Source organism: Stenella coeruleoalba (genome assembly GCF_951394435.1).
Source record: "Stenella coeruleoalba genome assembly, chromosome: 7".
Lineage (NCBI taxonomy): Eukaryota > Metazoa > Chordata > Mammalia > Artiodactyla > Delphinidae > Stenella > Stenella coeruleoalba.
In genome coordinates, this window is record NC_137153.1 from 84117907 (window position 1) to 84144638 (window position 26732).

Genomic DNA, 26732 nt, shown 5'->3' on the forward strand with positions numbered 1-26732 from the left:
GCTCGGAATACACCAGAGGGAGGAAGGGTGGGCGGGCATAATGGCTCCCATTTCACAGATGAAAGAGTGGCTTGCCGTGGGGCTCATAGCCAGAACAATGATTGCAAAGCTTTTAGTCCCCAGAACAGCATTTTTCCTGTGACCCCAGCAGCCCAGTCCTGTTCACAAGGGATCCGTTGCAGACCTAGTGTTCCCAAGCAAGGGGAAGGAAGAGGGCAATCTCTTTCTCCACCGAGGACCTCACGTTTCTCCCTTCCCAGGTAAGGAGATACTCTTGAGGGTATGCAATACTGCACACCCAGAGACAATCCACATTCACTATTGGGCATTTACCCGGAAATAAAACCATCTTCACGATGCAGCCTCATCAGCAGTGACAGATGGGAATTTGTTCTTAGATTTATGACTCACGAGTGCCATCCCTCCAGTCCCCACTTTCCAATACCCTACATCTGAAAAAGGAAAGTATCTTTTGCTCTAGCTCTCGTCCAAGGAAGCCGATAAAGAAGAATCAAGCTGAAACAGAGATAGTTCTGGCTTCTCTCAGAAGAAGATGCTTAATAAGTAATAAGTGTTATTTCTAAGATAAAATATTTATTGAAATGAACAGAGGGCCCACATCCAGGAGATTGAAACAACTGACTCCCCCAAAGGGCAGCCCACTTGCCCCATGTGTCCTAAAGAACATTTTTTTCTCAACACGGCTTACCTGGGACAGACTAGTACTCACCACCTTCACCAAAAGGAAGAAACATGAATGTTACTTAAAAATATATGCTACAAGAAAAGAGATCCTGACATTGCTATATAGCCAGCAACACATCAAAAAATCCAATGGCTCCGTCAATTAGGGGAATTTACATGAATCAGTCCTCCATAGACCCAAACCTACCCAAATCATCGGGGAAACTGTAAAATGTTTCTCAACGTGACAGCAAGGCTGGCTGGGAAAATTCAACCTTCTACCCATTCATTAGCTTGAACTAATTAGTAAACATTTTCTTTAAGTTAATGCTTATAGATTTATACACCACAGAACACATAAGCAACACAGTTTATAAAGCTATCAGAAAAGGCATTTCTGATGAACAATGGTGGTTTGGGGCAATATGTATCAATCTAGACTGGTAGCTCTTAAACAATTTCAATACCACTTTCCCCACCCCGGGGACATTTGGCAACATCTAGAGACATCTGTGGTTGTCACAACTGGGAGGGAAAGACGAGTAGAAGTGTTGCTGGCATCTAGTAGGTAGAGGCTGGGGATGCTGTTAAACGTCCTACAATGCACCGGACAGCCCCCAGCACAGAGAATTCACGAGCCCAAAATGTCAACAGTGCTGAGGGTGAGAAGTTCTGGTCTCAATCTAAGCTGGAATTCTGTCCCATTACATTAGAAACCATGTTCTTATATGCCAAAGGACTTGCCAAATTGTTGCTTAAAAACCAGAAGTACTTTAAAATATTAACTTTTCACTGTCCCTTCCCCAACGAGTACCCTGTCACAGCTCAAAAAAAATGAGCCTCTGCTTCCTAACGCTGACTCCACTAACAATTCAAAACAAAACAAACAAACAGAAACTTCACATTTTACAAAACAATTGGGGAAAAGAGCTAAATGGGAACTTTTACATACTGTTCTGGTGCCTCAAAGGTGATTAGGGAAAGGTTTAGTTTGGGGCACAAGGAGATAACTGTACTTGTTCTTAACCCAAACAATCTGAATAGGCTGGGAAGGAGACAAGTAAAACAAACACCAAACACTGAGTTAGTGATACCGAAAACCCGCAAGGAATAAAATAACCTCATCCATGTCAAACAACAGCCACACATTTAGAATTTTAATTCACACTTTACCCAGTGCAGACTGGGTCAATTATGTTGCTATGTGAAATTGACTTTGCCGTTTACATTCAGAGCCTTAATATAACTGTGCAGCGGTTTCTACATTTTTGTTTCTAAAACAGGTGTGGCACAGCGTTTATCACCACAGAGCTGCCTGTACAAGTGGAAAGGACACCAGAATAAAAACGAAGGCCAACGTCCCTCTCATTCCCACTAGATGCTAATAAGTTCCTTATCACCAACCACTGAATTTCTGAAATTTAACCCACTTTATAACCTTTGGGAAAACTATGTCACACAGATCACAAACTGAACCCAACCAGAACTAAAACCATGCCCCAAAATAGCATCTTTAATGCTGAAAGCGTGACAGTAAGTGGCCTTTATAGCACTTGGTATTTAAACACTTTTAAAGGGGGGGGGGGAGTGAAAAGTAGCATTTATTGACAGTTCTCTCCAAGTCATCCTTGATTTTCTTCTATTTCTCTGTTCTTTAAAACACTCAGTTCTTATCTTGGGAGAGTACAGAAAAAGAAAATTGGTGTGCTATGATAAACAAGTGGGAAAAGTGGGGAAGAGCTATGTGGCAGGAGAAACATCAAGGACACTACTACAGGAGTTATCTGAAAACCTCCCAATATGTGGATGGCCTCTCGCGTGAAGGGGACAAGGGTGATAAACAGGCAGAAACTGCTTGCTGGGGCCAAGAATTCGCAAGCCACTTGAAGACAATAAAATAAATAAATACATAAATCCATTGAGAGGCTCCATCTCGATGCGGGAGCCCACAGAAAATGAGATGCAGAAGCAACACTGATGGCCCGTACATAGGCAGGCACCAGGATGAAGGCCTAAAATTCTGAAAAGCATCTAAACTCGTCTTCACTGCTTCTGCATTTCAGCTAATCCGCACAGGCCAACTCATTCTGCATCACCCCCCGACTTATTCATCCTACCTGCCCTGGGTGTCTGTTTCCGTCGTGACTTAAAAGACCTAAACTAGAATAAGTTTTTTAAAAGCCATGTTTACTTAGGTAGATCCATTTCTAAAACCATATAAGGTTCCAGTGAAAAGATGCTCGCATCATCAGCCATCAGAGAAATGCAAATCAAAACCACAAGTGAGACAGCGCGTCACACCCACCAGGAGGGCTAGAATCACAACAATGGACAATAACAAGCGTTGGGGAAGAAGCAGAGAAACTGGAATTCTCATCCACTGCTAGGGAGAATGTAAAATGGTACAGCCACTTGGCTGTTTAAGCTAAATGGAGTTACCATATGACCCAGAGTTCCATTCCTAGATATAAACACCAGATAAAAGAAAACATGTCCACATGTCCACAATCTGTACGCAAATGTTCACAGCAGCATTATTCGTAACAGTCAAGAGGTGGAAACAACCTAAATGACCAGCAACTGACTGGATAAACAAATGCAGCATATTGATGCAATGGAGTATCATTCATCAATAAAAAGGACTGAAGTACTTGCTACAACATCTATAGACCTTGAAAACATTATGCAAGTGAAATAAGCCAGACGCAAAAGGCCACATATCATATGATTCCATTTATATGAAATGTTCAGAACAGGCAAATCCACAGAGATAGAAAGATTAGTGGTTGCCAGGGGGTTGAGGGGAGGGGGCATGGGGCCTGACTACTAATGAATATGGGTTTATTTTTGGAGTGATGAAAATGTTCAAGAATTAGATAGTAGTGATGGCTGTGCAAGTCTGTGAATATACTGAAAACCACTGAGCTGTGTGTGCTTAAAAGGGTGAATGATATGGTATGTTAAGTCATCTATCAATTTTAAAAAAACTGCATAGATCTCATTTCTAAAATGAGATGCTCAACTTTCTCTTCTGAAGATTTTTCTTCTTCCTCTGAAAAGAGGGAAAATGTTATAATGCCTTCTTCTAAGAAATCCATATAAAAATCATACGAAAATATATGGGGAAATGAACAAGTAGACAATGCTTCAGTAAGTTTCCTGATAAATAAAAAGCACACTGCCCAATTCACTAGAACCCAGACACTGAAGCCAAGCTCTGCATTTGTCAGAGATACCTAGTTGTACCCTCAGTGAAAAAAAAAAAACTAGCTCGACCTAAAGGAGAGGTAGGATGCATAAAAGACTTCTCTGAGATACTGCACCATCTCTTTGGAAAATTAATAAAAGGGCTAGACTGGTGGAATTTTAAGTGGCAGGTATGTCACTAAATAGGAGCTGGAAGATCCATGTTTGTTGTCATCATTTTATTTACTCCCTTTGGTAGCAGGCTATGCATTATTCTCTCAGGGTGAATTTGTTTTATAAAGAAACTTACAGCTGGGTTATTGATGGGCTTTCCAGGGATTAACTGCATACTCATAAGAATAAGAGGCTAACCTCATCCTCTTAAACTTCCCACACTACAATCCTATAGATGTCTGACAGCTACAACCGGAGGAAAAAAATAATCCAACATTTTTGCTAATCCTTAAACCAGTCATCTCCTGCAACAATAGGGAGTCCTTTAGGTCTACAACTCAATCTCTCAAGGACAGAATGGCTTCTTCTGCAGACACATCAGGAGTTTGTATTCACAGCCATCACCTACACAAATACACAGAGTCAGACACCACAGACCACCCTAGACTTCTTTTATTTCATACTAAGTTGTTTTAAAGTATAGAGAATTATAAATTTGCCTACGGAACAGGAGTATACACACATGACCACGAACTGGCGCCCCAAACCTGAGCCCCATAGGCCTTGACAGAAGTTATATTCATGTAAAGTAAGTCAGATCACATCCAAATAAACGAGAAAGGACAAACAACGCTGCTTACATTAACCCCAAATTTCCCTGAGTTCCCTGATGTTCATAGCACTGCTATGGGAAATTGTTTAAATTTTCTTATATCCAACAGTCAGCATCAAGGCAGCTATCAGAAATCTGGCATTCTGTGGTAGGGGAACTGTTCATCTGTCCATGTCTTCTGACTCTTCTCTCCTTCCAATTCTATCACAAGGATCCCCGCCACCTCCCAGGGCCAGCAAAAGGCCTGGTGCCCTTTCCTCTCTACGTTGAGTAAGCAAGCCAGTGATGCCTTGTCCTCACATTTTTGCTTCTCAAACCCCTCCATCTGCTCCCCTAACTTAGCTTTCCGCCCTGGTTCTGAACTTTAATAAGTTTGTTCGTCAAAAGTTAAATGGCAGTGCTTTTGCACTTCTGAGTCCTCATTAAAAGTCATTCAAGCACGACAACTTAATGGCAGGAGCAGAGCATCTGGCTGGGTCTAATCTCAAACACCAACATCCGTGTAACCACCAGAAAAGACAAAGGAGGAGGTGACCTGCTGCTAGGAGCAATCGCCCCTTCACAGGAGCTTGGCCAACTGGACCCAGAGATCTGCTACAGGTGCTGAGAGAAACCAGGCAGACAGAACCTCAGTTCAGGGTGTCAGCACCACATGCTCGTTGAAGGCTGCCAGCCAAGGTCTTACCCCCCACAAAAGCCATGCAAGGTAAATGGTATTATCCATTGTCCTGTAGAAGGACACTGGTAGAGGTTAACTGGCTGTACAACGTCACAAAGCTAAGAAGTGGCAGTGCCGGGACTTCCCTGGTGGTCCAGTGGTTAAGAATCCACCTTCCAATGCAGGGGACACAGGTCCAATCCCTGGTCTGGGAACTAAGATCCCACATGCCGCAGGGCAACTAAGCCCGTGTGCCACAACTACTGAGCACGCAGGCCACAACTAGACAGCCCTCGTGCCACAACTAGATAGAAGCCCGTGCCCCGCAGCAAAAGATCCCATGTGCCACAACCAAGACCCAATGCAGCCAAAAATAAAATAAATAAACATTTTTTTTAAAATAAAAATAAAAAGTGGCAGTGCAAAGTCCCAACCAAGTGCATGTCATCCTAGGCCCAGGCTTTGTCCAGGTTAACACAATACAAACGGTCTTAGGAAGATGAGCATAAAACACTGAGAAGTTAGGCAGTAGGTATTTGGTTAGAAATAGATATACAACTATGTAACTGTTTCAATAAAGAAAATCACACTCTGCTAATTATTCTTTTACTCTTCTACTTTTTAATCAAAAAGCAACCATGTTTCTTTAGGGGGGTGGGAAAACTTGGCTGAGAAGAAGCACAAGGGGACTTCCTGGGGAGGTGGGAACAATCTGCACCCAGAGAGGAATGTGGGCTACAGGGTGTGTGCATGCGCCAGTGATCAATCCGTACACTCAGGAGCTGTGCATCTCACCTGTGAATTACACATCAATTTTTTAGAAAATCTGTGTGTGTACAGGTATGTATATATCCATATCTATATTTATATGATTTATATTAATTATACGTGATATAAACCCAATTAAAAGATAACACTAATTATTTGGAATCCCAATCTCAACTTAAAGTCAATTCTGTAGTATCAGAGCAGCTAGAAGAGAGCTCTTAGTTCCCAACTCCCCAAATACTACAATGGGGAGTGATCTGAAGAGCCCGTCCGTCAATTTTCCTTTCCTTCTGGTAGCCATTAGCTATCCCACAAATAAAATGTTACGTCAGTCAATAACCTACTTCGGTTTGAGCATTTTTAATAGCATTCCAAACTAAAAAAAAAATCTTTGAGGAATGCTGATTAAATTGTGGAGACTATCCTGATGTTTGGGGGGGAAAAAAAACCACCAAGGTTCAAATACATAAGTTTCCTTCCCACAATGAACTTGTTTTCTCAAGTACAAGGGAGTTTTTGCCAAACCAAACAAACCCTGTATCTATTAAGATCTCTGCATTTTTACTGTTACAAGAACGTAACACGTTTAATAACAAAAGAGCTTATAAAAAGCAAAATTCAAAAAGTAAGGTTGCAGTTATTAGTCTGCCAATTACCAGATATGCCATCAGTCAAGCTGTTAAAAAAAAAAAGTATAACAAAAAATATCTCAATAGTTTCTCCAAGTATCAAATATCTAAGAAGCTTATCTTTCTTAAATACCAGGAATCTACGTAGGTTGAAGGCAGGTGCTGTGGTGAAAAAGATTTAAAATTCAGTATTTTCCGTCAGATATGAGAACTAAGTTTTCTATGCTGGTGAGAAATGGGCACCATTAATTCACGCTACAAAAACGGAAAAAACCATAACCTCTCTCTTCCTCCTAAAAGAGCAGCCACGGTCCCAGGACACAGCTGAGCTTACCTAGAAGCCTGGTGTCCTTGAGAAGATTTAACTTTTTCCAGGTTTGCTAAAGAGAAATATCTGTAGCCCTGTCAAGCAAGCAGTAAGCTCCTTGATTGTACCTTAAAGGGAATGAGAATGTTTCAGCTCATTTGCATTTTAAAGGGTACTCTTTCATGATCTTTCACACTTGTAATAGATGTCTAAACCGTTAAATTACTATTTCTTTTCTTAGCTTGAAAGTCGATGCAGACGAAGAGCATGGCCTCTCCCAGTGTTCTTTACCCTAAGTCGGTCCCTGAACAATACTGACAGCTGCTATCAAACCGGGCTGCATTTACCCTGCGCGCAGCTGCTGCTTGTAGGAACAGACAGCCTCCCAGAGCCTCCTCCCCTCTGGGGAGACAGGCTGACACACTGCATGTTCAATGAAGGGGTGCAAAGGTCTGCTGAATTGTCAACCCAATTTTATGCTACTTCGATTTTCCAGGACGCGCACAATTCCTTTCAAGCAAAAATCAAGCATATGCCACAGCATGAAACTTATGGTGCGGGATAATTATTGATCACTACAAACTTTAAAAGAGCCTGCTGACAAAAATTAATATACTGATCCAAAAATTACAATTATAAAAGCCGCACATGCCAGTATGCTGAAGACCTGCAACTGGCGTTAGGTCTTGTGCTGGGCCCAATTCACTGATTTGGGTTATTGTTGCTAGCTATCAGAGCTAATCTGCCTTTATAATCTCAACAACATGTTTCCTGGACTAAAGCCATTCATAAAATTAGCGATTCATCTGCCCTTCCAGAACAACCTGCTATTTTTATTTTCTGATTCAACTCAAAATGAGTATTACCTATAAACATCTGGTTAACACAATTTCCTCCTTTCTAATGGACAGGATTGGGCAGCGCCTTTGAGAATGTAAGAGTACAAAGTTTTACCATTGAGAAATGATACGTAAAAATTCAGAGCCTATCAGAAAACAAACATGTTCCACAAAGTGTAACTGGGTACTTGAAAACTGCCTTGCATATGTTTTCCTTTAATCAAAACAGGCTTTTCCATCCTCATTCATCTGGGCTAAAAATTTCTGTGCTCGAGCTACAAGTACAATTTGCTATTAGTCTTTGCTAATCAAACACGGTACATGCAAAAGTACCAGTGAATATTTGATTTGATCTCTGAAATAAAGCAATTCATTACACAAGAAAAGCGTACAGAAGGCGGCAGACAAATGCAGATGTAATTGTGTTTTTTGTTGAATGTGATTAGAGAGCCCACTAAGTAACAGTCAAAAATGTGACACTGAGGGGGAGAGATGCAGAGCCCAGACCTGTGGGGAAGAGGAGGGGAGAATTGTTTATGCAGAGCTAAGCTGTCAAGTGTAATAAAGCAGCTTGAATAAAATTTAAGCTGAAAATCCACTGAAGCTCCCCATTTCAGGGAGGAAAAAGCTATTAAAAGGAAATGAAGGTCACCCTCCCAGTTTATTTCACCTAATTGACTGCCAATAGCTTACCACAGGCAACCCGACTGCAGATCTGCAATTGAGAAACTGATGAAAGGAGAGTTTTCAAGCTGAGGCTCATTCTTTAATCCTCCTTGGCTCTTATGTTTTTTCTCCATCTCCAGTTGGGATGTAATTTTAAACCCTGATGGATTAACTGGTTCCATTGTCTGTGGCCATCACTGCACTATGGCACTCTTAATCCGTACAGCAGCATGTCTAATTATCATTACAAAGTGTCTGAGGGAACTATAAAGACCAGCAGGGCATCTTCTCACAAGCAATTAACATAAATTGATAAATGAGTGATTTGAATCCGCTCAAGGCACTCACATATGAATAAAATCAGCAAGGACGGTCGCTTATTTCAGCTACTTCTTTCGCTTAGTCTGGAAGGGCAGAAAACATGAGAACCGTCCTGGATCCTGCAGTGAGGGGGCGGGGGGATGAACTCATGCAGGGGATGGACCCAACAGTTCACCAGGCTCATTAATGCGGAGCAAATGACTTGTGATTGACAACCAGTTGCCAGCAAGGAGCACTGACTGAACTCAACCCAGGAGAGCAGAAACCTGGTGAAAGGCTAGAGGGCACTAGGGCAGACAATCATCACTTCTTCAGCGGCAAGAGGGCTTTCTTTTCATTGGGGTGCCACTTAAAAATTCATGAAAGAGGCACAAGAAAAGCAAAACAGTTATGCATAGGTTCTAATACCCTGGGAAAGCAAAAGGCAAAAAAGCAAAAGACAACGAAATGAAATAATGCCGAGCTACGTCTTGACCTCACTGGGATCTAAAGTTTATACAACAGAAGTAAGGAAAGTACGTATTTAAAACCCTTGCCAAAGCTTTAACCTAAGGGAGCAAGATAAACTACATTTATTTTTCCATTGAAAAGAAGACTTATTTTTTCTTCCCCTCCTAAAAATGTTTCTATCCTCTCCCTTATGCTAATCTTTCTTCCCCTACACACCTCAGCATACCTGACACTGCCACCCCCGGCTTATCAAATGGGTTAAGATCAAGCGACACAACATTATATATAGATAGATATATATTAAGCCAACAAATTAAGAAGAAATGAAAGCTGGTTATACACACTGTAGGAGGTAGACCTGGTAGGCCACGTACCCCGATGATGGCATTCAGCTCTGCCATGGTCACCTGTTTGGCACGTTCGACAGCCTGGGCCACCTGCTGTTGATGCTTTGAAAACAAGGAGAAGGAAAAGTGTTAGCAAGGCAGCCAAGACCTTCACTGTACCTTCCAACAATAAGACAAATGCCACATGAGGTGCAGACTGAAGTGTAATATGTCTTTAAATGTGAACTTGCTCGAGCACACATTGTTCCACAGAACACACAGACAAACGGCAAAGGAAAACTGAGAGCGGTGCATCCCTTAGTTCTAACCAACGCCAGTTACCACTTTACTTCTGATGGGAATCTGGGGCTCGGAATGGTAGAAAGTCAAAGGAGGACATCAAAAATGGTAACGTGAGGCCTTAGAAAATAAACAGTATGGGATTTGGAAGATCACCCTGGTTCTCAGAATGGGTTTGCTATGATAAGTTTGAGCAGGAAAAGTTTACAGCCATTTAAAAACACCCCTTTTGATACTTAAAATGTAAATATTAAGCCTGCAATCACTTCTCTGGTCAACAAATCTCAACCCACCAGTTGGTTTTTGGAAACTCTGGGAATTCCTCTCCTCCTTTAACCCCTAGATGTTTCACCCTCCACAGGGGAAAGGAAAGACCCCGCCCCCCGCCCTCCCCACACACACTCTGAGATCACAGGCTGGAAATAGCCTGCGCACCTCCCAGCTGCACCCACAAATAAAAACAAAGCCACAGGTCTCTTTGGGAGAAAGGAGACTGTAGCAGAGACCAGGATTACTAAAATCTAATGAACAACAGGCTTCAAAAGGCCAACAGGGGACCTCCCTGATGGCGCAGCGGTTAAAAATCCACCTGCCAATGCAGGGGACTCGGGTTCGAGTCCTGGTCCGGGAAGATCCCACATGCCTCGGAGCAGCTGAGCCCACGAGCCACAACTACTGAAGCCCGCATGCCTAGAGCCCATGCTCCGCAACAAGAGAAGCCCGCGCTCCGCAACAAAGAGTAGCCCCCGCTCGCCGCAACTAGAGAAAGTCCAAGCGCAGCAAGAAGACCCAACGCAGCCAAAAATAAATTTAAAAAAAAAAAGGCCAACAAATCTAAACTGTAACATCGAGTAAATAATATGCTGGAAAAGGCTGCCATAATAACAGCAGAGATGGTGCTACCCAGCATGGAAAAGTAGATGCCAATGAGAGCAAACACTCAGTATTCCAGCTCCAAGGCCCATAAGTTTTTCACTGTCTCAAGATATAAGCATCCTGTACACACTTAAAACAGTTTTGCATTTATTAGCTTGTATCCAAAAGTAAAGGCAAAACTAAAACATAACTAGCTTTGAGTCATAGATTACTCACATAAAGAGCTTTTCCCTCTCAAATATTAAGGGTAAACTTCTATTACTTTGTAACTTAATAAAATGGCTTATATATGTATATTAACTCCATAAGCTAAAGTAACATGAACAGGTAACATGAATGGTCTTATCCTTAATAGTATTGGCATCCACTCCCTCCATGGACAGCATTAAGTCAATCTGCCCCGAGGTACAAGGACAAAGGAAATATCTGCTCCCGTGGTCAAGTCAACCCTGATGGAACCATTTTTAAAATGCAGTAAACGAAAAGCTCTCTAGAGAAAGGACACGTGAATCATCGGTAGCTATCAAGCTTATTTATACTACTCCTCTGAGGAAAGAAAACCTTTATGCTTGATAGTCGTTTTGCAGTTTTCCACAGAAAAAAATTAATTTAAGGTTGAGCTATTGTCACCACTTCTACAGTGTCCCCTCAGATCTGTTAGATGGGACAGCAGGGGGTTTACACACTTCAGCTGTAACAGATGTTCTTCACACTTGTTCCTCGTGATAAAATTAACATCTTAAAACTAGCTAATTTGCAAACAGAGAAGCAACATAATTGCACTTTAACAGCTGAACAGTTTTACTTACTTCCTGAGACAGAAATGGGATGACTTGTGCACAAATCGTATTCAATCTCTTGGCGATTTCAGTCTATAAAGACAAAGCAATATAAATGTTTAGTATATTTCATAATCAGTTCAGAAAGATAAAACTTCATACCCAACATCTGAGTCCTCCACTGCCTCACTCTTGAGGGCATAAAATTGCTTTCCCAGGCTATGTTAGCAATATTTATCTTGAGATAAACAGCAGATATTAATCCCACTTGCAAAGTAAGACATAATCGCACGCGTTATTGGTCACTTAAGAGATAATGGGTAGTTTAATTGAGCTGGAAAATCTACACAGTTTAAGGCTATGTAATCATTTAACCTGGTGGGATTGCAAACCTCTCCGAACACTTATTCAATAACGGCATATCAGGGCACATTCATACAGCAAGTTCATTCAAGCCGGAGTCAGAACCCTGGGGAGCAGGGGCACCGCCAAAGCAGTCTAGCTCTCAAGATAAGGTCTAGAGCAAGTGGAAGAAGACCTCCTTCCCACTTGTCTCAATGCCTGCACAACTGAAAGAGGACGTTAATGTTAGGAAGCCTTCGCTGAGCCTCAAAATTTCAAACAAGCCTAGAAAACACTGCTGAAACAGAACTCAAGTCCAGAGTGACAGTCAAGTCAAGGTATTCTGGCTATCTGTGACGTTTCACCACAATTCCGCATCAAATGCCAGGACCTCACTGACAGGGCCCACGGTTCCACTGAGTTTAGGAAAATGGGTCCTGAGTGTCTGCAGCACGGGCTGCTCTAGAGAAAGTAAGAAAAGTCCCTGCTCAGCTCCAAACGCACAGCAGTCCCTCTACAAGAGGGACAAACTGGCAAAGAAGGGAATGAAGTGTGCTCTGCTCCCAGGCTAGGGTAGGATCCACATGCCCACCCCACCTCCAACACCCTCCAGTAATGCAAAGGAGCCCTGCTTTCCTCTAACTCTGAAGAACCAGTTCTGCTTTAAAAAAAAAAAAAAAAAAGTCATCCGAAGAGTCCCACATAGGCCTTATTTATTTCATCATTTTCTGTCAATGCTTACTAATGCTGCCTCTATTACTGAATTAGGCAATGAAAAGCATTACGAGAAGAAAATTATGAAGCGCAAAATCCATGCCCTTGAGAAAGAGAGAATGGAATAAGTGAGACAAAGTAGAAACCTCAGGAACTGTATAATCAAGTACATAAAAAAGAGCTGCCTTTTGTCCTCTGAGATGATTCCAGTTAACTGAGCAACAAGCCTTTGGTTTTATGGGATTGGATTTAGGCCAACCCAACTCAATTCTCCCTGACCACCAATGAGACAGGGTTACAGACAGTGCCTTGGAAGAAATGTACTGGAAGGGGAAAGGACTGGTATAGAGAACAAATCCATGACCTTGCTCGAACAAGCGGGGCAAACAGATACGTACATGCAAAAAGGGTGCAGCTGTACTAGGTGCAAACACAGAACTGGGTCAGCCCTACCCAGTTCATTTGATCACAGCCACCCACTCAAGCTAACTCAAGGTCATGAAAGCATGGGCGGGCTACCCTTGCCTTTGCAACAGGGTTCTACACTATATATCTGGGTAGATGTAAAGGAGTAGGGATGCCCTCTGTGGACTCTGAGGTCCTTGCTCCCCACTTCCTACCTGCCATACATTCCAACAGCATTCTGTACTTTTCCCATCTCTAAAATGTCCTTCATGTTTTCCAATTTTAAAAATGACATCCGCTCACTTTGAGCACATACACACAGATGTATACTATATAGAAATATACAAGAAAGTTAAAATAACCCTAAGTCCACCATCCAGAGATTACCACAGTAACATTCTGGTGAGCCTGGGAAGCAGCACCCCAGGCTCTCATTACCTGTGTGCGCACAAGCCCAGAGTGGAGAGAGACACTTTGATACAGAGGGGTCCCAATACATATACTGCTTTTCCGTAATTTGTTATTTCCACTCAATAAAAACAGATATGAATAAGGACATCATCAATATATCCCACTTGGGCTTCCCTGGTGGCGCAGTGGTTGAGAGTTCGCCTGCCCATGCAGGGGACACGGGTTCGTGCCCCGGTCTGGGAAGATCCCACATGCCGCGGACCGGCTGGGCCCGTGAGCCATGGCCGCCGAGCCTGCGCGTCCGGAGCCTGTGGTCCGCAACGGGAGAGGCCACAGCAGTGAGAGGCCCGGGTACCCCCCCCCACACACACACAAATATATCCCACTATACAAGCAGACGGGTGTCTCAACACTCCCAATATCAGGGGATATTTATGTTTCACCTAATTTTCCACAATTACACACTGTATGTCGAATAACTCTCTCCCTGGATCTCTAAAAGGAATCTCTAGAAGTGAAATCGCTAGGTCAAAGTGTATGCATATTTTAGACTGTAACACATGCTGATAAACTGCCCAGCAGAGAAGCTTACCAATTTACATCATCACCAGTCTATGAGGGTGCCTGCTCCCCCACCCAGTGTCAATACTGGGTTTTGTTAACCTTTTAAAAATCTTTATCCATCTAATAGATTTTAAAATGACCTCATTTTTATTTGCATTACTTGGATTCTTCCTGAAGTTAAACATCTTTTCATATATTGACTGGTCCACTTTATTTTTCCTTTCTCTTTTTTTCTTTTGGTATTTATTCATCCTTGTCTTTTGGTAGTAGTTCTTTCCATATGACAAATACTGACTTTTCCAGTTTTTCCACCTTGTTACCTGTCTTCAACCTTGCTTATGATGGATTTTTTGCTGTGCATAACTTTGTTTTTATGTGGTCAAACTAAAAAATAGTCTTCCTACGTTCCTGGCCTTTGGGTCAGGATTAGAACACCCCCAAATTACAGAAGCCATTCTTAATTTTCTTCTAGTGCTGCTATGGCTGTACTTTCTGCAGTTAATCACTTGACCTACACGGAATTTACTTTAGTTTAAGAAGGAAAGATGATCTCCTCTTTAATTAATAATTATATATGTTATTACATAGAGTGGCTTCAAGGTAGAAGTGAACTTGACTGTCAGGGAACAGTTAAGACCTGGTCTGAATGAAAGCAACTTGTAAACCTTTAACATTAAACATTTAATATTAAGAACAAAATAAAAGAAGTACAGATTAAAGCACAGACCATAAAATTGAGTTAGAGTAGCTAAGACTAAAACAGGAGGACCAGGGTTAAAGTTCAAAGTTCAAACTGATGAAGAAACATCAAAAGCCATACCATTTGTCCTGGGAATTCTAAATAAATGGTCTGGAGAAGAAACGGAAATAAGAACAACAGAGAAGGATCTTTTCCCAGCTGTCTCCTCCCTCTGCCAGGTCTATAAACCCTAATCTTAAAACTATCCTCTGACAAGTGAGTTTAACTTTGATCACGGAGGCCTGGATTCAAATCTCACCTCTGATTTACCTTAAAATTCTCCGAGCCAGCTATAGAGTACCTACTCCTAGCAGCGTGAGGATGCAACTTATTTCCCTGACGGTGCTTTGGGAGGTCTAAGACATCACCACCACCCCAGCCCTTAAAATAGTCTGGATGGCAGCATAAGAACTTTAGTATTATCTCTTGCTTCAACACAACGGTATTCTGATAAGAACTTTAATTTAGCACAAATTAACAAGTAGTAGTGTTTTCCACCCGTGCTTCTATTCCTGACCACAGAGTTTACAAGCAGGTTAAACTGTATAGTTGACCCTGCTTAAGCAGGTGTTAAGAAAGTTCTGTAATCTTTTCAGACTGCCTTCTTTCTACCTCTTCCAAAGACTAGACAACTCCAGTGGGGGGAAAAAAAAAACAAACTGCAGGCTAACTGTATTTCCCACCTGGAAATCATTTTCCTGCCCAAAGCTGAAGACGTATGTGGTACCTGCTAACAGTCATAACGTTTATAAGGAAACTTACCCTGTGCCTGTACTTCTGACACCATGTAAGGCAACAAAACTAAGTCAGCATTCAAGAGCTAGCCCTAAACTAGATTTGTGTGGAAACTTTGTGCCCAGAAACTTAACCAGCTTGATTAAGGCCCCAGCATCAGGCCTTACTTCAGGGACAGCCACCACCCACTGAGGCAGCAGGAAGCAGGAGTCCAAATTATCTGTCTAGAACCAGCTTTTATTCTCCCTGTCAAGGCCAACTCCCTTCTCACTGACTTGCTTATGGTAACACGGTTGGCCCTCATAATCCAAACACTTGGGTTTGCATCTCAGCACACTAGTATTAGGTGTCCTGAGATAAGTCACTTCAACCACTGAGCCCCAGGGTCTCTTATCACCAACCTACTTCAGTGTTTCAGCAGAATCAAGTAAGCTAATATGTAAACTACAGCTGCACTATTACGAAGTGCTTTGCTCTTATCCCAATCCTTCAAGGCCTACCTCAAATCCATGTAGAAGCTGCCTGTCTCCCATAACACCAATAGACAAACTCTAGGCCCTTCAAGATCCCCCAAAGCATTTACCATCATTTGGCAAACTAAGACTTTATGTTTAACATCACATCTTACGTGAAGCTTCTGGACAGTTTCCTAACAGCTTCCAGCATCGAGTCTTCTCAACATAACAGGGAAGCAGAAGGCTCTGGCTGAACGCTTTGATACAGCTCCTCGCTGAATCCTCCCCACCAAAACTGACCAGAGGGTACACATTCCACATGGGGGACTTTCAAAGGAATGCCTCGCTGAACCAAAACGGAATCCCCGTACACCCTAAACTCAATGACCAAGATGTAACCACAAAAACCGTTCCTAACCAGTGTCAGAATAAAGTTCTGTTTATAGTAAGAAATTGTGTCTTAGTAGGTACAAGATTCAGGTACATGTATATTTTAACTGAGTTAAATAGGCCAAATATCTCAAAGGCCGGCAACGAACCAAACCCTGGTACATGTTGCAGAGCTCTTAAACTGAAGACGTGTTCTTCTGAGCACCTGAACTTCAGTTTTTAGACTTCATGATTCCTAAAAGCTCGGCTTTCCACCTTTTCATACTCCTCCCACCTCATCTAATTTCCAGACTGAAGAGCCAGCCTGCTCCCCAACGGCTGCCCACTTCTCCACTACACACAGAGTAATATATAATGAAGGTTGTTGTAGGCTGGAAGCAGGGCGAGCACTGCTTAAGAGTAACTGCCCATGGGTCTCAAAGCAACACAATGGCACCTGGCCCAAAGTCAGCTTACGGAGGGGAAACTCCACCACCATTAAATTGCAAATTGATGGATCATAAAAAATGCCGCTTATGCTGAGGGCTGGCAAACTGATCTTTCTGTTTCCTCAAACCAAGCAGGAGGCCAAGAGAAAAACACAGTGGAGAGCTGGTAAGAAGTGCCTGGCAACAGATAAACAGGCAAGAACATGAAAACAAAGCGCACAAAAGGAAATAGATAATCTCTAAATCCCTTCTGACGAGAAGGTTCAGAGTCTGTGAAATGACAGCCTTCAATACAGAAAAATGTTCAACCTCACCAGCAACCAAATAAAATGCAAATGTTGTTGTAAGTAAAGTGGGTCATTCTGCGCCAGTTAAGTTAGTTTATTAAAAATAAATTAATGAAATCCAACGATGATGAGTCTTCTGGGAAACTGGAGCAATCACACATTACTGATGACAGAGTAAATCGGTACAGTTGTCTTGGAAAGCAACCGGGCAATGTGTTTCAAGTGCATGAAATTATTCAAACCTTTTGGTAAGGCTTCCCACAGCTAAAAATTTATCATAAGGAAATAGTTCAAATGAAAAGCATTCCATGCATGAAGCTGCTCACTGCAGCACGAGTTTCAAAGCAAAAGAGGAAAAGTCAGGTAAAAATATAACAGTCGTTCAACACATCACAACCATCTGCAGCTTTTTAAAAACTTAACATTTGCCCTCCTGATAAATCAGTTGTCTAGTACTAGGAGAAAGGGTTAAATACACGACATCAACCCAAAGCCAAGGCAAGTAACCATTTTAAAGTCATGTTTATGATAATGATGCTTAAATGGCCAACACATTTACTAGATGAAGCAGGAGGGGAAGAACAAAGCTGTGCTGTTAGTGTGACTGTTTTTTGTTTGTTTTACAACATATGCATGTGGCCAAGCGCTGTAATTTGATACCCCAAATAAAACCAGTGATTATCCTGCTGTAGCCGGGTTATCAGTGCCATTTTCCCCCCTCCAGTGACCTTGTAGATGCCGCCCTTGATTTATCGTTTGGATGTATCATTAAACAGGGAAGGGAGCAAAGGGTGATCAGGCCCACCACTCCTGTGATTGACCCTGGCACTGAGTCACAAGGAGGCTGGCAAACCCTGAAACCCTTTGGGTGCCCGGCCCTCTAACAATCTTCATGTCACATACGGAGAAGTCAATGCCTGAAGGAAATGATTTGCCCAGGATCATAAAGATTAAAAGCCACGTTGTTGCCTAGTCCTTTCTCCAGGAAGCAGAAGTGGGAAATTGGAACATACTCTAGACCAGAAACAAAGCTGATGTACTCAGCCTTGTTTGCAAAGCAATACAGCCCTAACAGGACCACAGCAGTACAAGGCCAAGGCCATGTCATCGCTCAGCCAACAACGGTACTACAACAAGTGGCCCCAGTCTGTCACTGACAGGGTCACTGTACTCCTGCTGTCTTTGGCAGAAGTACAGTGCAAGGCAAAGTAGGCATTTCACAAGGAGCCACAGTTATAAATTGCAAACCTTAAATAAACAAGTAGCAGCCGAACTGCACTTTTGTCCTCCCCTTCGCAGGCAAAGAGAATTAGTGCCTCAGGCCTAACATCAGACAACCTGGCCCACCAGTAAAGCAAAATCCACAAAAACACATCCTCAAGTACATCTCTATTTCCTGAAGATGACATCTGATGTGCCTAAAGAAAATTCAAGGTGTTTGACTAAAACTGCATACCCAAAATGATATACGCAAAACTCTGCAAATAAACTTCCAACACTCCCCCCACCCCTTTACAGGAGGGGGAAAGGCTTCTTGGCCTAGAGACCTCCTTCAGAACACTGGCGAGTCACCAGACCATCTCCCATCCTAGCACCATGCTTCACCAGCACACTCATGAAAAGCGAATTTTATCTGAAGTTCTAATGCATCAGAGTAGCTCTGTTTAAAATATAATGACGTCGATAAATGACTAACCACAATTTGGGGGAAATCCAAATGAAAAGGACTTGGGGTCTCTAAGCTGATGACATAATGGTTACGAGGTTATCGGCGGTTTTCAAACGTAAGAATGCATCAGGATCACCTGAAAGGCTTGGTAAAACAGACAGCTGGGCCCACGCCTAGAGTTTCTCAGCCAGGAGGTCTGGGGCCCCAGCATCTGTATTTCTAACAAGGCCCCAGGTGCTCTGCAGCTTGTTGGACTAGGGACCACACTTTGAGAACAGTGCCAATGAATAACCATGACAGCGGCAGCATCTACTGCTTAGTACACACCAGCTCCAATTACATCCAGGGTCTAAGCGTCAGTCAGCGTAGGTGCCCTTGGAGACTGGACCGGAAGGTTAAAATAACTCACCTAGGTCAGAAACAGGAGGGGAGGTCAGGCCTGCCTTTCTCCAAAGCCTTGCCACAGTGAGAGATGACCGCCTTTCTCCACACTTATTTTTTTTTTTTTTTTTTTTTTTGCAGTACGCGGGCCTCTCACTGTTGTGGCCTCTCCCGTTGCGGAGCACAGGCTCCGGACGCGCAGGCTCAGCGGCCATGGTTCATGGGCCTAGCCGCTCCGCGCATGTGGGATCTTCCGGACCGGGGCACGAACCCGTGTCCCCTGCATCGGCAGGCAGACTCTCAACCACTGCGCCACCAGGGAAGCCCTTTTTTTTTTTAACATCTTTATTGGAGTATAATTGCTTTACAATGGTGTTAGTTTCTGCTTTATAACAAAGTGATGAATCAGTTATACATATACATATGTTCCCATATATCTTCCCTCTTGCGTCTCCCTCCCTCCCACCCTCCCTATCCCACCCCTCTAGCTGGTCACAAAGCACCAAGCTGATCTCCCTGTGCTATGCGGCTGCTTCCCACTAGCTATCTATTTTACGTTTGGTAGTGTATATACGTTCATGCCACTCTCTCACTTTGTCCCAGCTTACCCTTCCCCCTCCCCATATCCTCAAGTCCATTCTCTAGTAGGTCTGTATCTTTATTCCCATCTTACCCCTAGGTTCTTCATGACATTTTTTTCTTAGATTCCATATATATCTGTTAGCATATGGTATTTGTCTTTCTCTTTCTGACTTACTTCACTCTGTATGACAGACTCTAGGTCCATCCACCTCACTACAAATAACTCAATTTCGTTTCTTTTTATGGCTGAGTAATATTCCATTGTATATATGTGCCACATCTTCTTTATCCATTCATCCGATGATGGGCACTTAGGTTGCTTCCATCTCCTGGCTATTGTCAATAGAGCTGCAATGAACATTTTGGTACATGACTCTTTTGGAATTATAGTTTTCTCAGGGGATATGCCCAGTAGTGGGATTGCTGGGTCATATGGTAGTTCTATTTATAGTTTTTTAAGGAACCTCCATACTGTTCTCCATAGTGGCTGAACCAATTCACATTCCCATCAGCAGTGCAAGAGTGTTCCCTTTTCTCCACACCCTCTCCAGCATTTATTGTTTGTAGATTTTTTGATGATGGCCATTCTGACTGGTGTGAGATGATATCTCATTGTAGTTTTGATTTGCATTTCTCTAATGATTAAGGATGTTGAGCATTCTTTCATGTGTTTGTTGGCAATCTGTATATCTTCTTTGGAGAAATGTCTATTTAGGTCTTCTGCCCATGTTTGGATTGGGTTGTTTGTTTTTTTGTTATCCAGCTGCATGAGCTGCTTGTAAATTTTGGAAATTAATCCTCTGTCAGTTGCTTCATTTGCAAATATTTTTTCCCATTCTGAGGGTTGTCTTTTGGTCTTGTTTATGGTTTCCTTTGCTGTGCAAAAGCTTTGAAGTTTCATTAGGTCCCATTTGTTTATTTTTGTTTTTATTTCCATTTCCCTAGGAGGTGGGTCAAAAAGGATCTTGCTGTGATTTATGTCCTAGAGTGTTCTGCCTATGTTTTCCTCTAAGAGTTTGATAGTTTCTGGCCTTACATTTATGTCTTTAATCCATTTTGAGCTTATTTTTGTGTATGGTGTTAGGGAGTGTTCTAATCTCATACTTTTACATGTACCTCCACACATTTTTACAAAACAAAACCAAGGCAAGAACACAAACTGGGGCTGGAGGAACCCATCTGACTACTGTGGGAAACCTCAAACAATATTCATTCAAATGAGTCCACCTGTGGCAATGTAATCTTGCCCCTTCTTCAACCTGATGATTAAAGCAAAACAAAGAGTACCAGATGACAGAACCCCATCAGTGGCTCAATTAATCAGAACACAAGTCGCCAATTATGGGCAGATCCTAACTTTTATGTTCCGTCTCCCCCCTCATTTGGCAGCTCCTGCAAGCAAGCATTCTAAACCCCAGCCCTTTCCAAAGGGGCACAGACTCTCTCCTTTCACTGCTCACCTTTCACACTCACAGCTTCTCTCCAAACAAGAAGGGGTTAAAATAAAGGGAAAGAATAGCCTGCTGAAGGCTGCCGAGGCGAGATAGCAACACTAATTGCTCCCATACTCCGGCTCCTCGAGAGGCAGATTGCAAGGGCTCGCATCTCCAGAGAAAGCTCTGGGATCTTCGCAGCAGCTCTCAGCAGAGCAACTCAAGTGCCCTTAATTGTTTATGTTCTTAATGCAGAGCCTCTTGAATGCATTCATTTTTAATAGCAGGCTTGAGTGTGGGGCCCATCAAAGAATGACAAAGCAACTCTATTCACTGGTCCTCCTTCTTGCAATGACGGTCTTCTGATTTATTTGCAAATGACAAGCTTGGCAGGCTCCACTTGAGGGCTGCCCTCTTTTTTTTTTTTTTTTTTTAAGAATTCAGTTGCATTTTCCATGATGAAGTTGAGTCTGCAACGCTGCGTATTTGTGTAAATTCTTCCCCCTTCAGTTCCTTCTAATTAATGACTTAAATGTTTTGACCCAACTGTTGCCAAGCAGTGCATTTGGGCTTCACTTTGTCATTCTGGTAAAGATGCATCCTTGACAAAAGCATCGCAGCTGTTTCAGTGCCTGAACAGCACATTTCCATCATTCAGAAACCCTTGTTATGGAGTTCAGAAAGTGCTGTTCACAGGAAATTGTAATGACTTGTCCCATGATGGAAAAAGACAGCGTTCGGTGGTGTCAAAGGAAAATGCACTCTTGTGCACCACAAGAAGGGTTTCAAGACAAACGCCACGGGGTGAATCACGGAACGCTACCGTGAAGTCACCACCTATTGTTCTGGGAATGGAAAGAGAGCAAGCCTACACCTTTCACCTTCTTCACAGGTCTTAGTCATTAGGGAGCTCATGAGAAATTAGATAATATCATACAGTAGCAGGAAGATCAGTGGGAGGAAGAGCCAGCTACATCATCATGGCATGAAGGCTAAAATTACAATTACGAAAATAAAATATGCCTATGTAAAGACAAAGACTGCACGGGAATATGCAAAAACCAAGTCGCCTCGGAAAACCAGGTTTATGAGAATGGTCTTTATTCAGAACTTGGAATGTTATTTTCCTCGCAATAACGCTTAAACCCTTTCCTTTTCATCATGGCAATCTTTTAGGCCTGTGTAACCTGTCTTTGGTTGGTACTGACTTCCAAGGGTCTGTGTCACTATGTCCCTGACTTCCATCATGACAAAGCCAACACCGAGTGCCCACAACTATAAAGCACAATTTATCATTAGCTTTAGCACTTCTCATCATCCCCCCTTTCCCACATCTTGTTTGGAAATCACTGAATAAGCAGTTTGGTGTGAACGTTTCCCTAACAGGTTGGAATCTTTAGCCAATCTAGAGAGTGGGAAAGGAATTTCCTGCCTTAGGTGACCATGGGACCGTGGTTCCCTAATTTTAAAAACATGCTACAGCTGAATGACCCACACACATGAAGGACGGCTGCCACTCTTCTTCCAGAGCAACTTTGTAGGGAAAGCAGCTACTCCGTCAAGAGGCCTATGCCGTCAAAGCCGTGTGGCATGGCAGCAGAACGGCCCCAAGTTAGACAGACGTGTGTGTGTGCATGCGTTGCTAAGGCCATCTGAGTCCCAGACTCAGTCTCAGTTGGGAAGCCCCATCCCTGGGCCTTCTTCCTCACAGGCTGAGCTGCTGGAGAGGTGGTCCTTTGGGAAGGAAGGCAAGGTTCCTGGCATTCCAAGTGGAAACCTGGGATTCTCTTTTCCATCAACACCATGTGCCAAGAAGCCTGCGAAGCTCCAGAATGCAATTTACCCCCCAGCGTGGCCAGAAGATGCATTTGAAGGGAGGGGGCTCTACTGCAAACTGGGAATCGGCCTCTGCCTCAAGAACAGTGCTCTGCTGAATCCAGCAAGTGCCAGAGGGGCATCAAAGGCTGGCAGCCACTGAGGCAGAGACAGAACTTGTGCGCAGCAAAGTCAACAGTGGAAAAAAAATATATTTTCTCAAAAACACCTTAGGGGGCTTCCCTGGTGGTGCAGTGGTTGAGAATCTGCCTGCTAACGCAGGGGACACGGGTTCGAGCCCTGGTCTGGGAGGATCCCACATGCCGCAAAGCAGCTAGGCCCGTGGACCACAACTACTGAGCCTGCGCGTCTGGAGCCTGTGCTCCGCAACAAGAGAGGCCGCGAGGGTGAGAGGCCCGCGCACCGCGATGAAGAGTGGCCCCCGCTTGCCACAACTAGAGAAAGCCCTCGCACAGAAACGAAGACCCAACACCGCAAAAATAAATAAATTAATTAATAAACTCCTACCCCCAACATCTTCTTTAAAAAACACCTTAGGATCATAACTGAAATGGAATCTGGGAGGCTGGAGAAAATTTTCAAAGCATACCCTTTTGGAAAAGTTTTAAGTATTTACAAGATGGTAAGTACAAGGATACTAGACAACAGACTTCATGAATGCATTCAAAAGTCACAGAATATTAACTCAGCCAGCTATGCAGGTGGAGGCAAGGAGAAATATTTTAAATACAAATTAATTCTTTTTTTTTTTTCCTTTGGTCGCCCCGTATGGCATGCTGGACCTTAGTTCCCTGACCAGGGATCCAACCTGCACCCCTGCATTGGAAGCATGGAGTCTTAACCCCTGGATCACCAGGGAAGTCCCCACAAATTAACTCTTAAAAAAACAAAATAAACTGATCATCACAACACAATACAATCCACAGAGAAATCTAAGCAAGAGAAAAAGAATCATCATTTCTCCAAGATAACAATCAAGCTAAGTTCAGGAAAACAAAGTGTGCTCTATGAGGATAATTTACTCAGGGTCACTTGGATTGACCAGGAGTATACATAATGAAAAGTATATAAAGAAAAACCCCCTTACGACCAATCATATCAACTTGTAATGTTTTTTTTAATTTTTGTATTTTATTTATTTATTTTTGGCTGCATTGAGTCTTCGTTGCTGCGCACAGGTTTTTCTCTAGTTGCGGTGAGCGGGGGCTACTCTTTTTTGTGGTGTACGGGCTTCTCACTGCGGTGGCTTCTCTTGTTGTGGAGCACGGGCTCTAGGTGCATGGGCTTCAGTAGCTGCGGCACGTGGGCTCAGCAGTTGTGGCTCATAGGCTTAGTTGCTCCGTGGCATGTGGGATCTTCCTGGACCAGGGATTGAACCCATGTCCTCTGCATTGGCAGGCGGATTCTTAACCACTGCACCACAAGGGAAGTCCCTCAACTTGTAATTTTTAAATGATACAGTGTTATAACGTGTTGTCTAAGATTTACTGGGGAAGCATTAAACAAGAAGGGATAAAAGAACACTGGGTCAGGCTTTCCTGGTGGCACAGCGGTTAAAAGTCTTCCTGCCAATGCAGGGGATACAGGTTCAAGCCCTGGTCCAGGAAGATCCCACATGCCACGGAGTAACTGGGCCCGTGCGCCACAACTACTGAGACTGTGCTCTAGAGCCCGCGAGCCACAACTACTGAAGCCCGCGTGCCTAGCGCCCGTGCTCCGCAACAAGAGAAGCCACCGCAACGAGAAGCCCGCGCACTGCAACGAAGAGTAACCCCTGCTTGCCGCAACTAGAGAAAGCCCGCGTGCAGCAACGAAGACCCAACGCAGCCAAAAATAAAAGAATTTATAAATAAATAAATTTTAAAAAAGAACATTGGGTCACGGAAGTGAGAACAATTTCTAAACCAGGGGCCACCAGAAGTTATCACTCCTATCACTCACCAGTTATTTTACAAGTGGACAAATCAATTTCTGTGCTTGTGTGTGTTTTTAGAAAGCATCCTAGATATTCTCCCATTAATTATGTGGGTTCAGGACATGTCAATTCTTGTTTCCCAGAGCACAAGAAACCAAATTTAACCCACGTATTGTGTTACACTGGTCTGCACTCGTGTGGTTCCCACAGGGCTGGGCTGGCTCAATAATGTCGACCTCCTTCTGGAAGAACAGAATAGACTTCCTGCCATTTGGACTGTGAAACACAGTAATCCACCAGGAATAAAGGTCAATGTTGCACTTTTGGTCATTACTGAATCATTTGAGATGATCTGCGGTGAGGATGAGAGGAAAATCGAAGGCTGTGAGAACGCTGCAAATGGCTTGACCTCAGACCAATTTCCATCTCCATCTGTCTAATAGACATGTGGATAAAAAGCCTCCCTCCTTCTGGGCTACTCGGCTGTTTTCAAATCCGCAGCACAAGCCAGGAACCAGTTAAACAATACATTAATAAGGGGAAATAACCTTCTAAGCCCCAGACTGACACTTACTCAGGTTTTAGGTCATCAGCTCAAGTTTGGAAAGTAATTTTCCAGTCTGCAAGCAGTACTGCAAAGCAGAAATTTTAACGAATACGGAGAATCATCTGCAGAGCTGGGGCATGTGCCAGAAATCTCCTTATTTGTACATGCAAATATATGCATGCTTACACCTCCACCCCCCCACCAAAAGACATCCACACGATTTCTATTACGTCTGCTAACACACACACAAAGGGGAACAGCAGTTCCAAAAACTGCGCTGCTGCAAAATAAGTCTTTTTTTCCAAGTGTCCAATTAATGCTGCTTAATCCTTATTAAGGCATTTCAATCCTTAAATACAAAATATTCCTGGGAACCCAGAGCCCAATTATCATTTAAGCCGTGGAATAAATGTTAATATCCTAACTTTACACTAATACTCCCCTTTACCGGTGAGGCCAAGCTCCTTTTTTGAAGGTAATGGCTGTACCATATATAAGTTGAGGCCCCCACAGTATATCAATGTCAAACAACATCGTGTCAAGCTAAGATTCAATTCAGGTAAGTGCCACTGCCAAATTTTCTTGTTCCCAGACGGGCTTTAAGATTATTTTATTGCTTAAAATTTAATTTGTTCCAACTCGTGTCTCCATGACAACGTTGGCTAACCCTGCAAATCATTTGGGTAATTGGATATCTTATCTTTCTATTGCTCTCAAATCGAATGATTCTGCTAGAATTGTAACAGCCAATCAAATTTACAGTCCTCCTGAGTAATAGACTTGGAAAAGTAGCCACATTCATCTCCTCTTTACAGCCATATCAACCAGTATGCAACACACAGTAGAATCTGGTCTTCAAACTATACTCCAAAGTGTAAGTGGTGTCAATACCAATATTCTCACTGTGCAAACTCTACTCAAAAGTCCCCTTTTATACTATTTTAATTTGAGAAGGAACAATTGGTGCTCATTCCATGTAAACCTTGATCAATTTCAGTACTTTGAGGGAAACTGACAAGAATAATTCTGCATGCTAATCAGAAAAAATAATAATAAAATAAAAACCACAGCATTTTGGGGTTATTTGCCCTTATGATAAAATCATGAGCAAAACAATGGCTGCACAAGATGACAGTAGTACACCAACACTGATTTGCCTGGGGCTCTTTTAGGTGGGCAAAGCTACATCTGATACATTGTAAGAAATAAGAATGAACACAGATTTAGCAACCAGTTCAAAAATCTCTGCACCCTTAGAGAAATCCACAGTTGAAATGTGACACCCCCTTATTATTTCATTTAATTCACGAGTATCACAGCATC

General features: G+C 42.9%; 1 protein-coding gene across 7 annotated transcripts in view; it reads right to left on the reverse strand.

Moving 5' to 3' along the window:
• Positions 1 to 26732, reverse strand: part of TLE1 (TLE family member 1, transcriptional corepressor) — an 89717-nt gene that overhangs the window by 48672 nt on the left and 14313 nt on the right. For 5 of the 7 annotated variants that reach the window (XM_079926851.1, XM_079926849.1, XM_079926855.1 and 2 more), the window contains exons 5-6: positions 11607 to 11669; positions 9640 to 9744 (exon numbers count right to left, since the gene is read on the reverse strand). In XM_079926851.1, coding sequence (XP_079782977.1) covers positions 9640 to 9744; positions 11607 to 11669 — 168 coding nt within the window. The remainder of the gene's footprint in view (positions 1 to 9639; positions 9745 to 11606; positions 11670 to 26732) is intronic. The other 2 variants (XM_079926853.1, XM_079926850.1) reach the window with 1 other exon arrangement.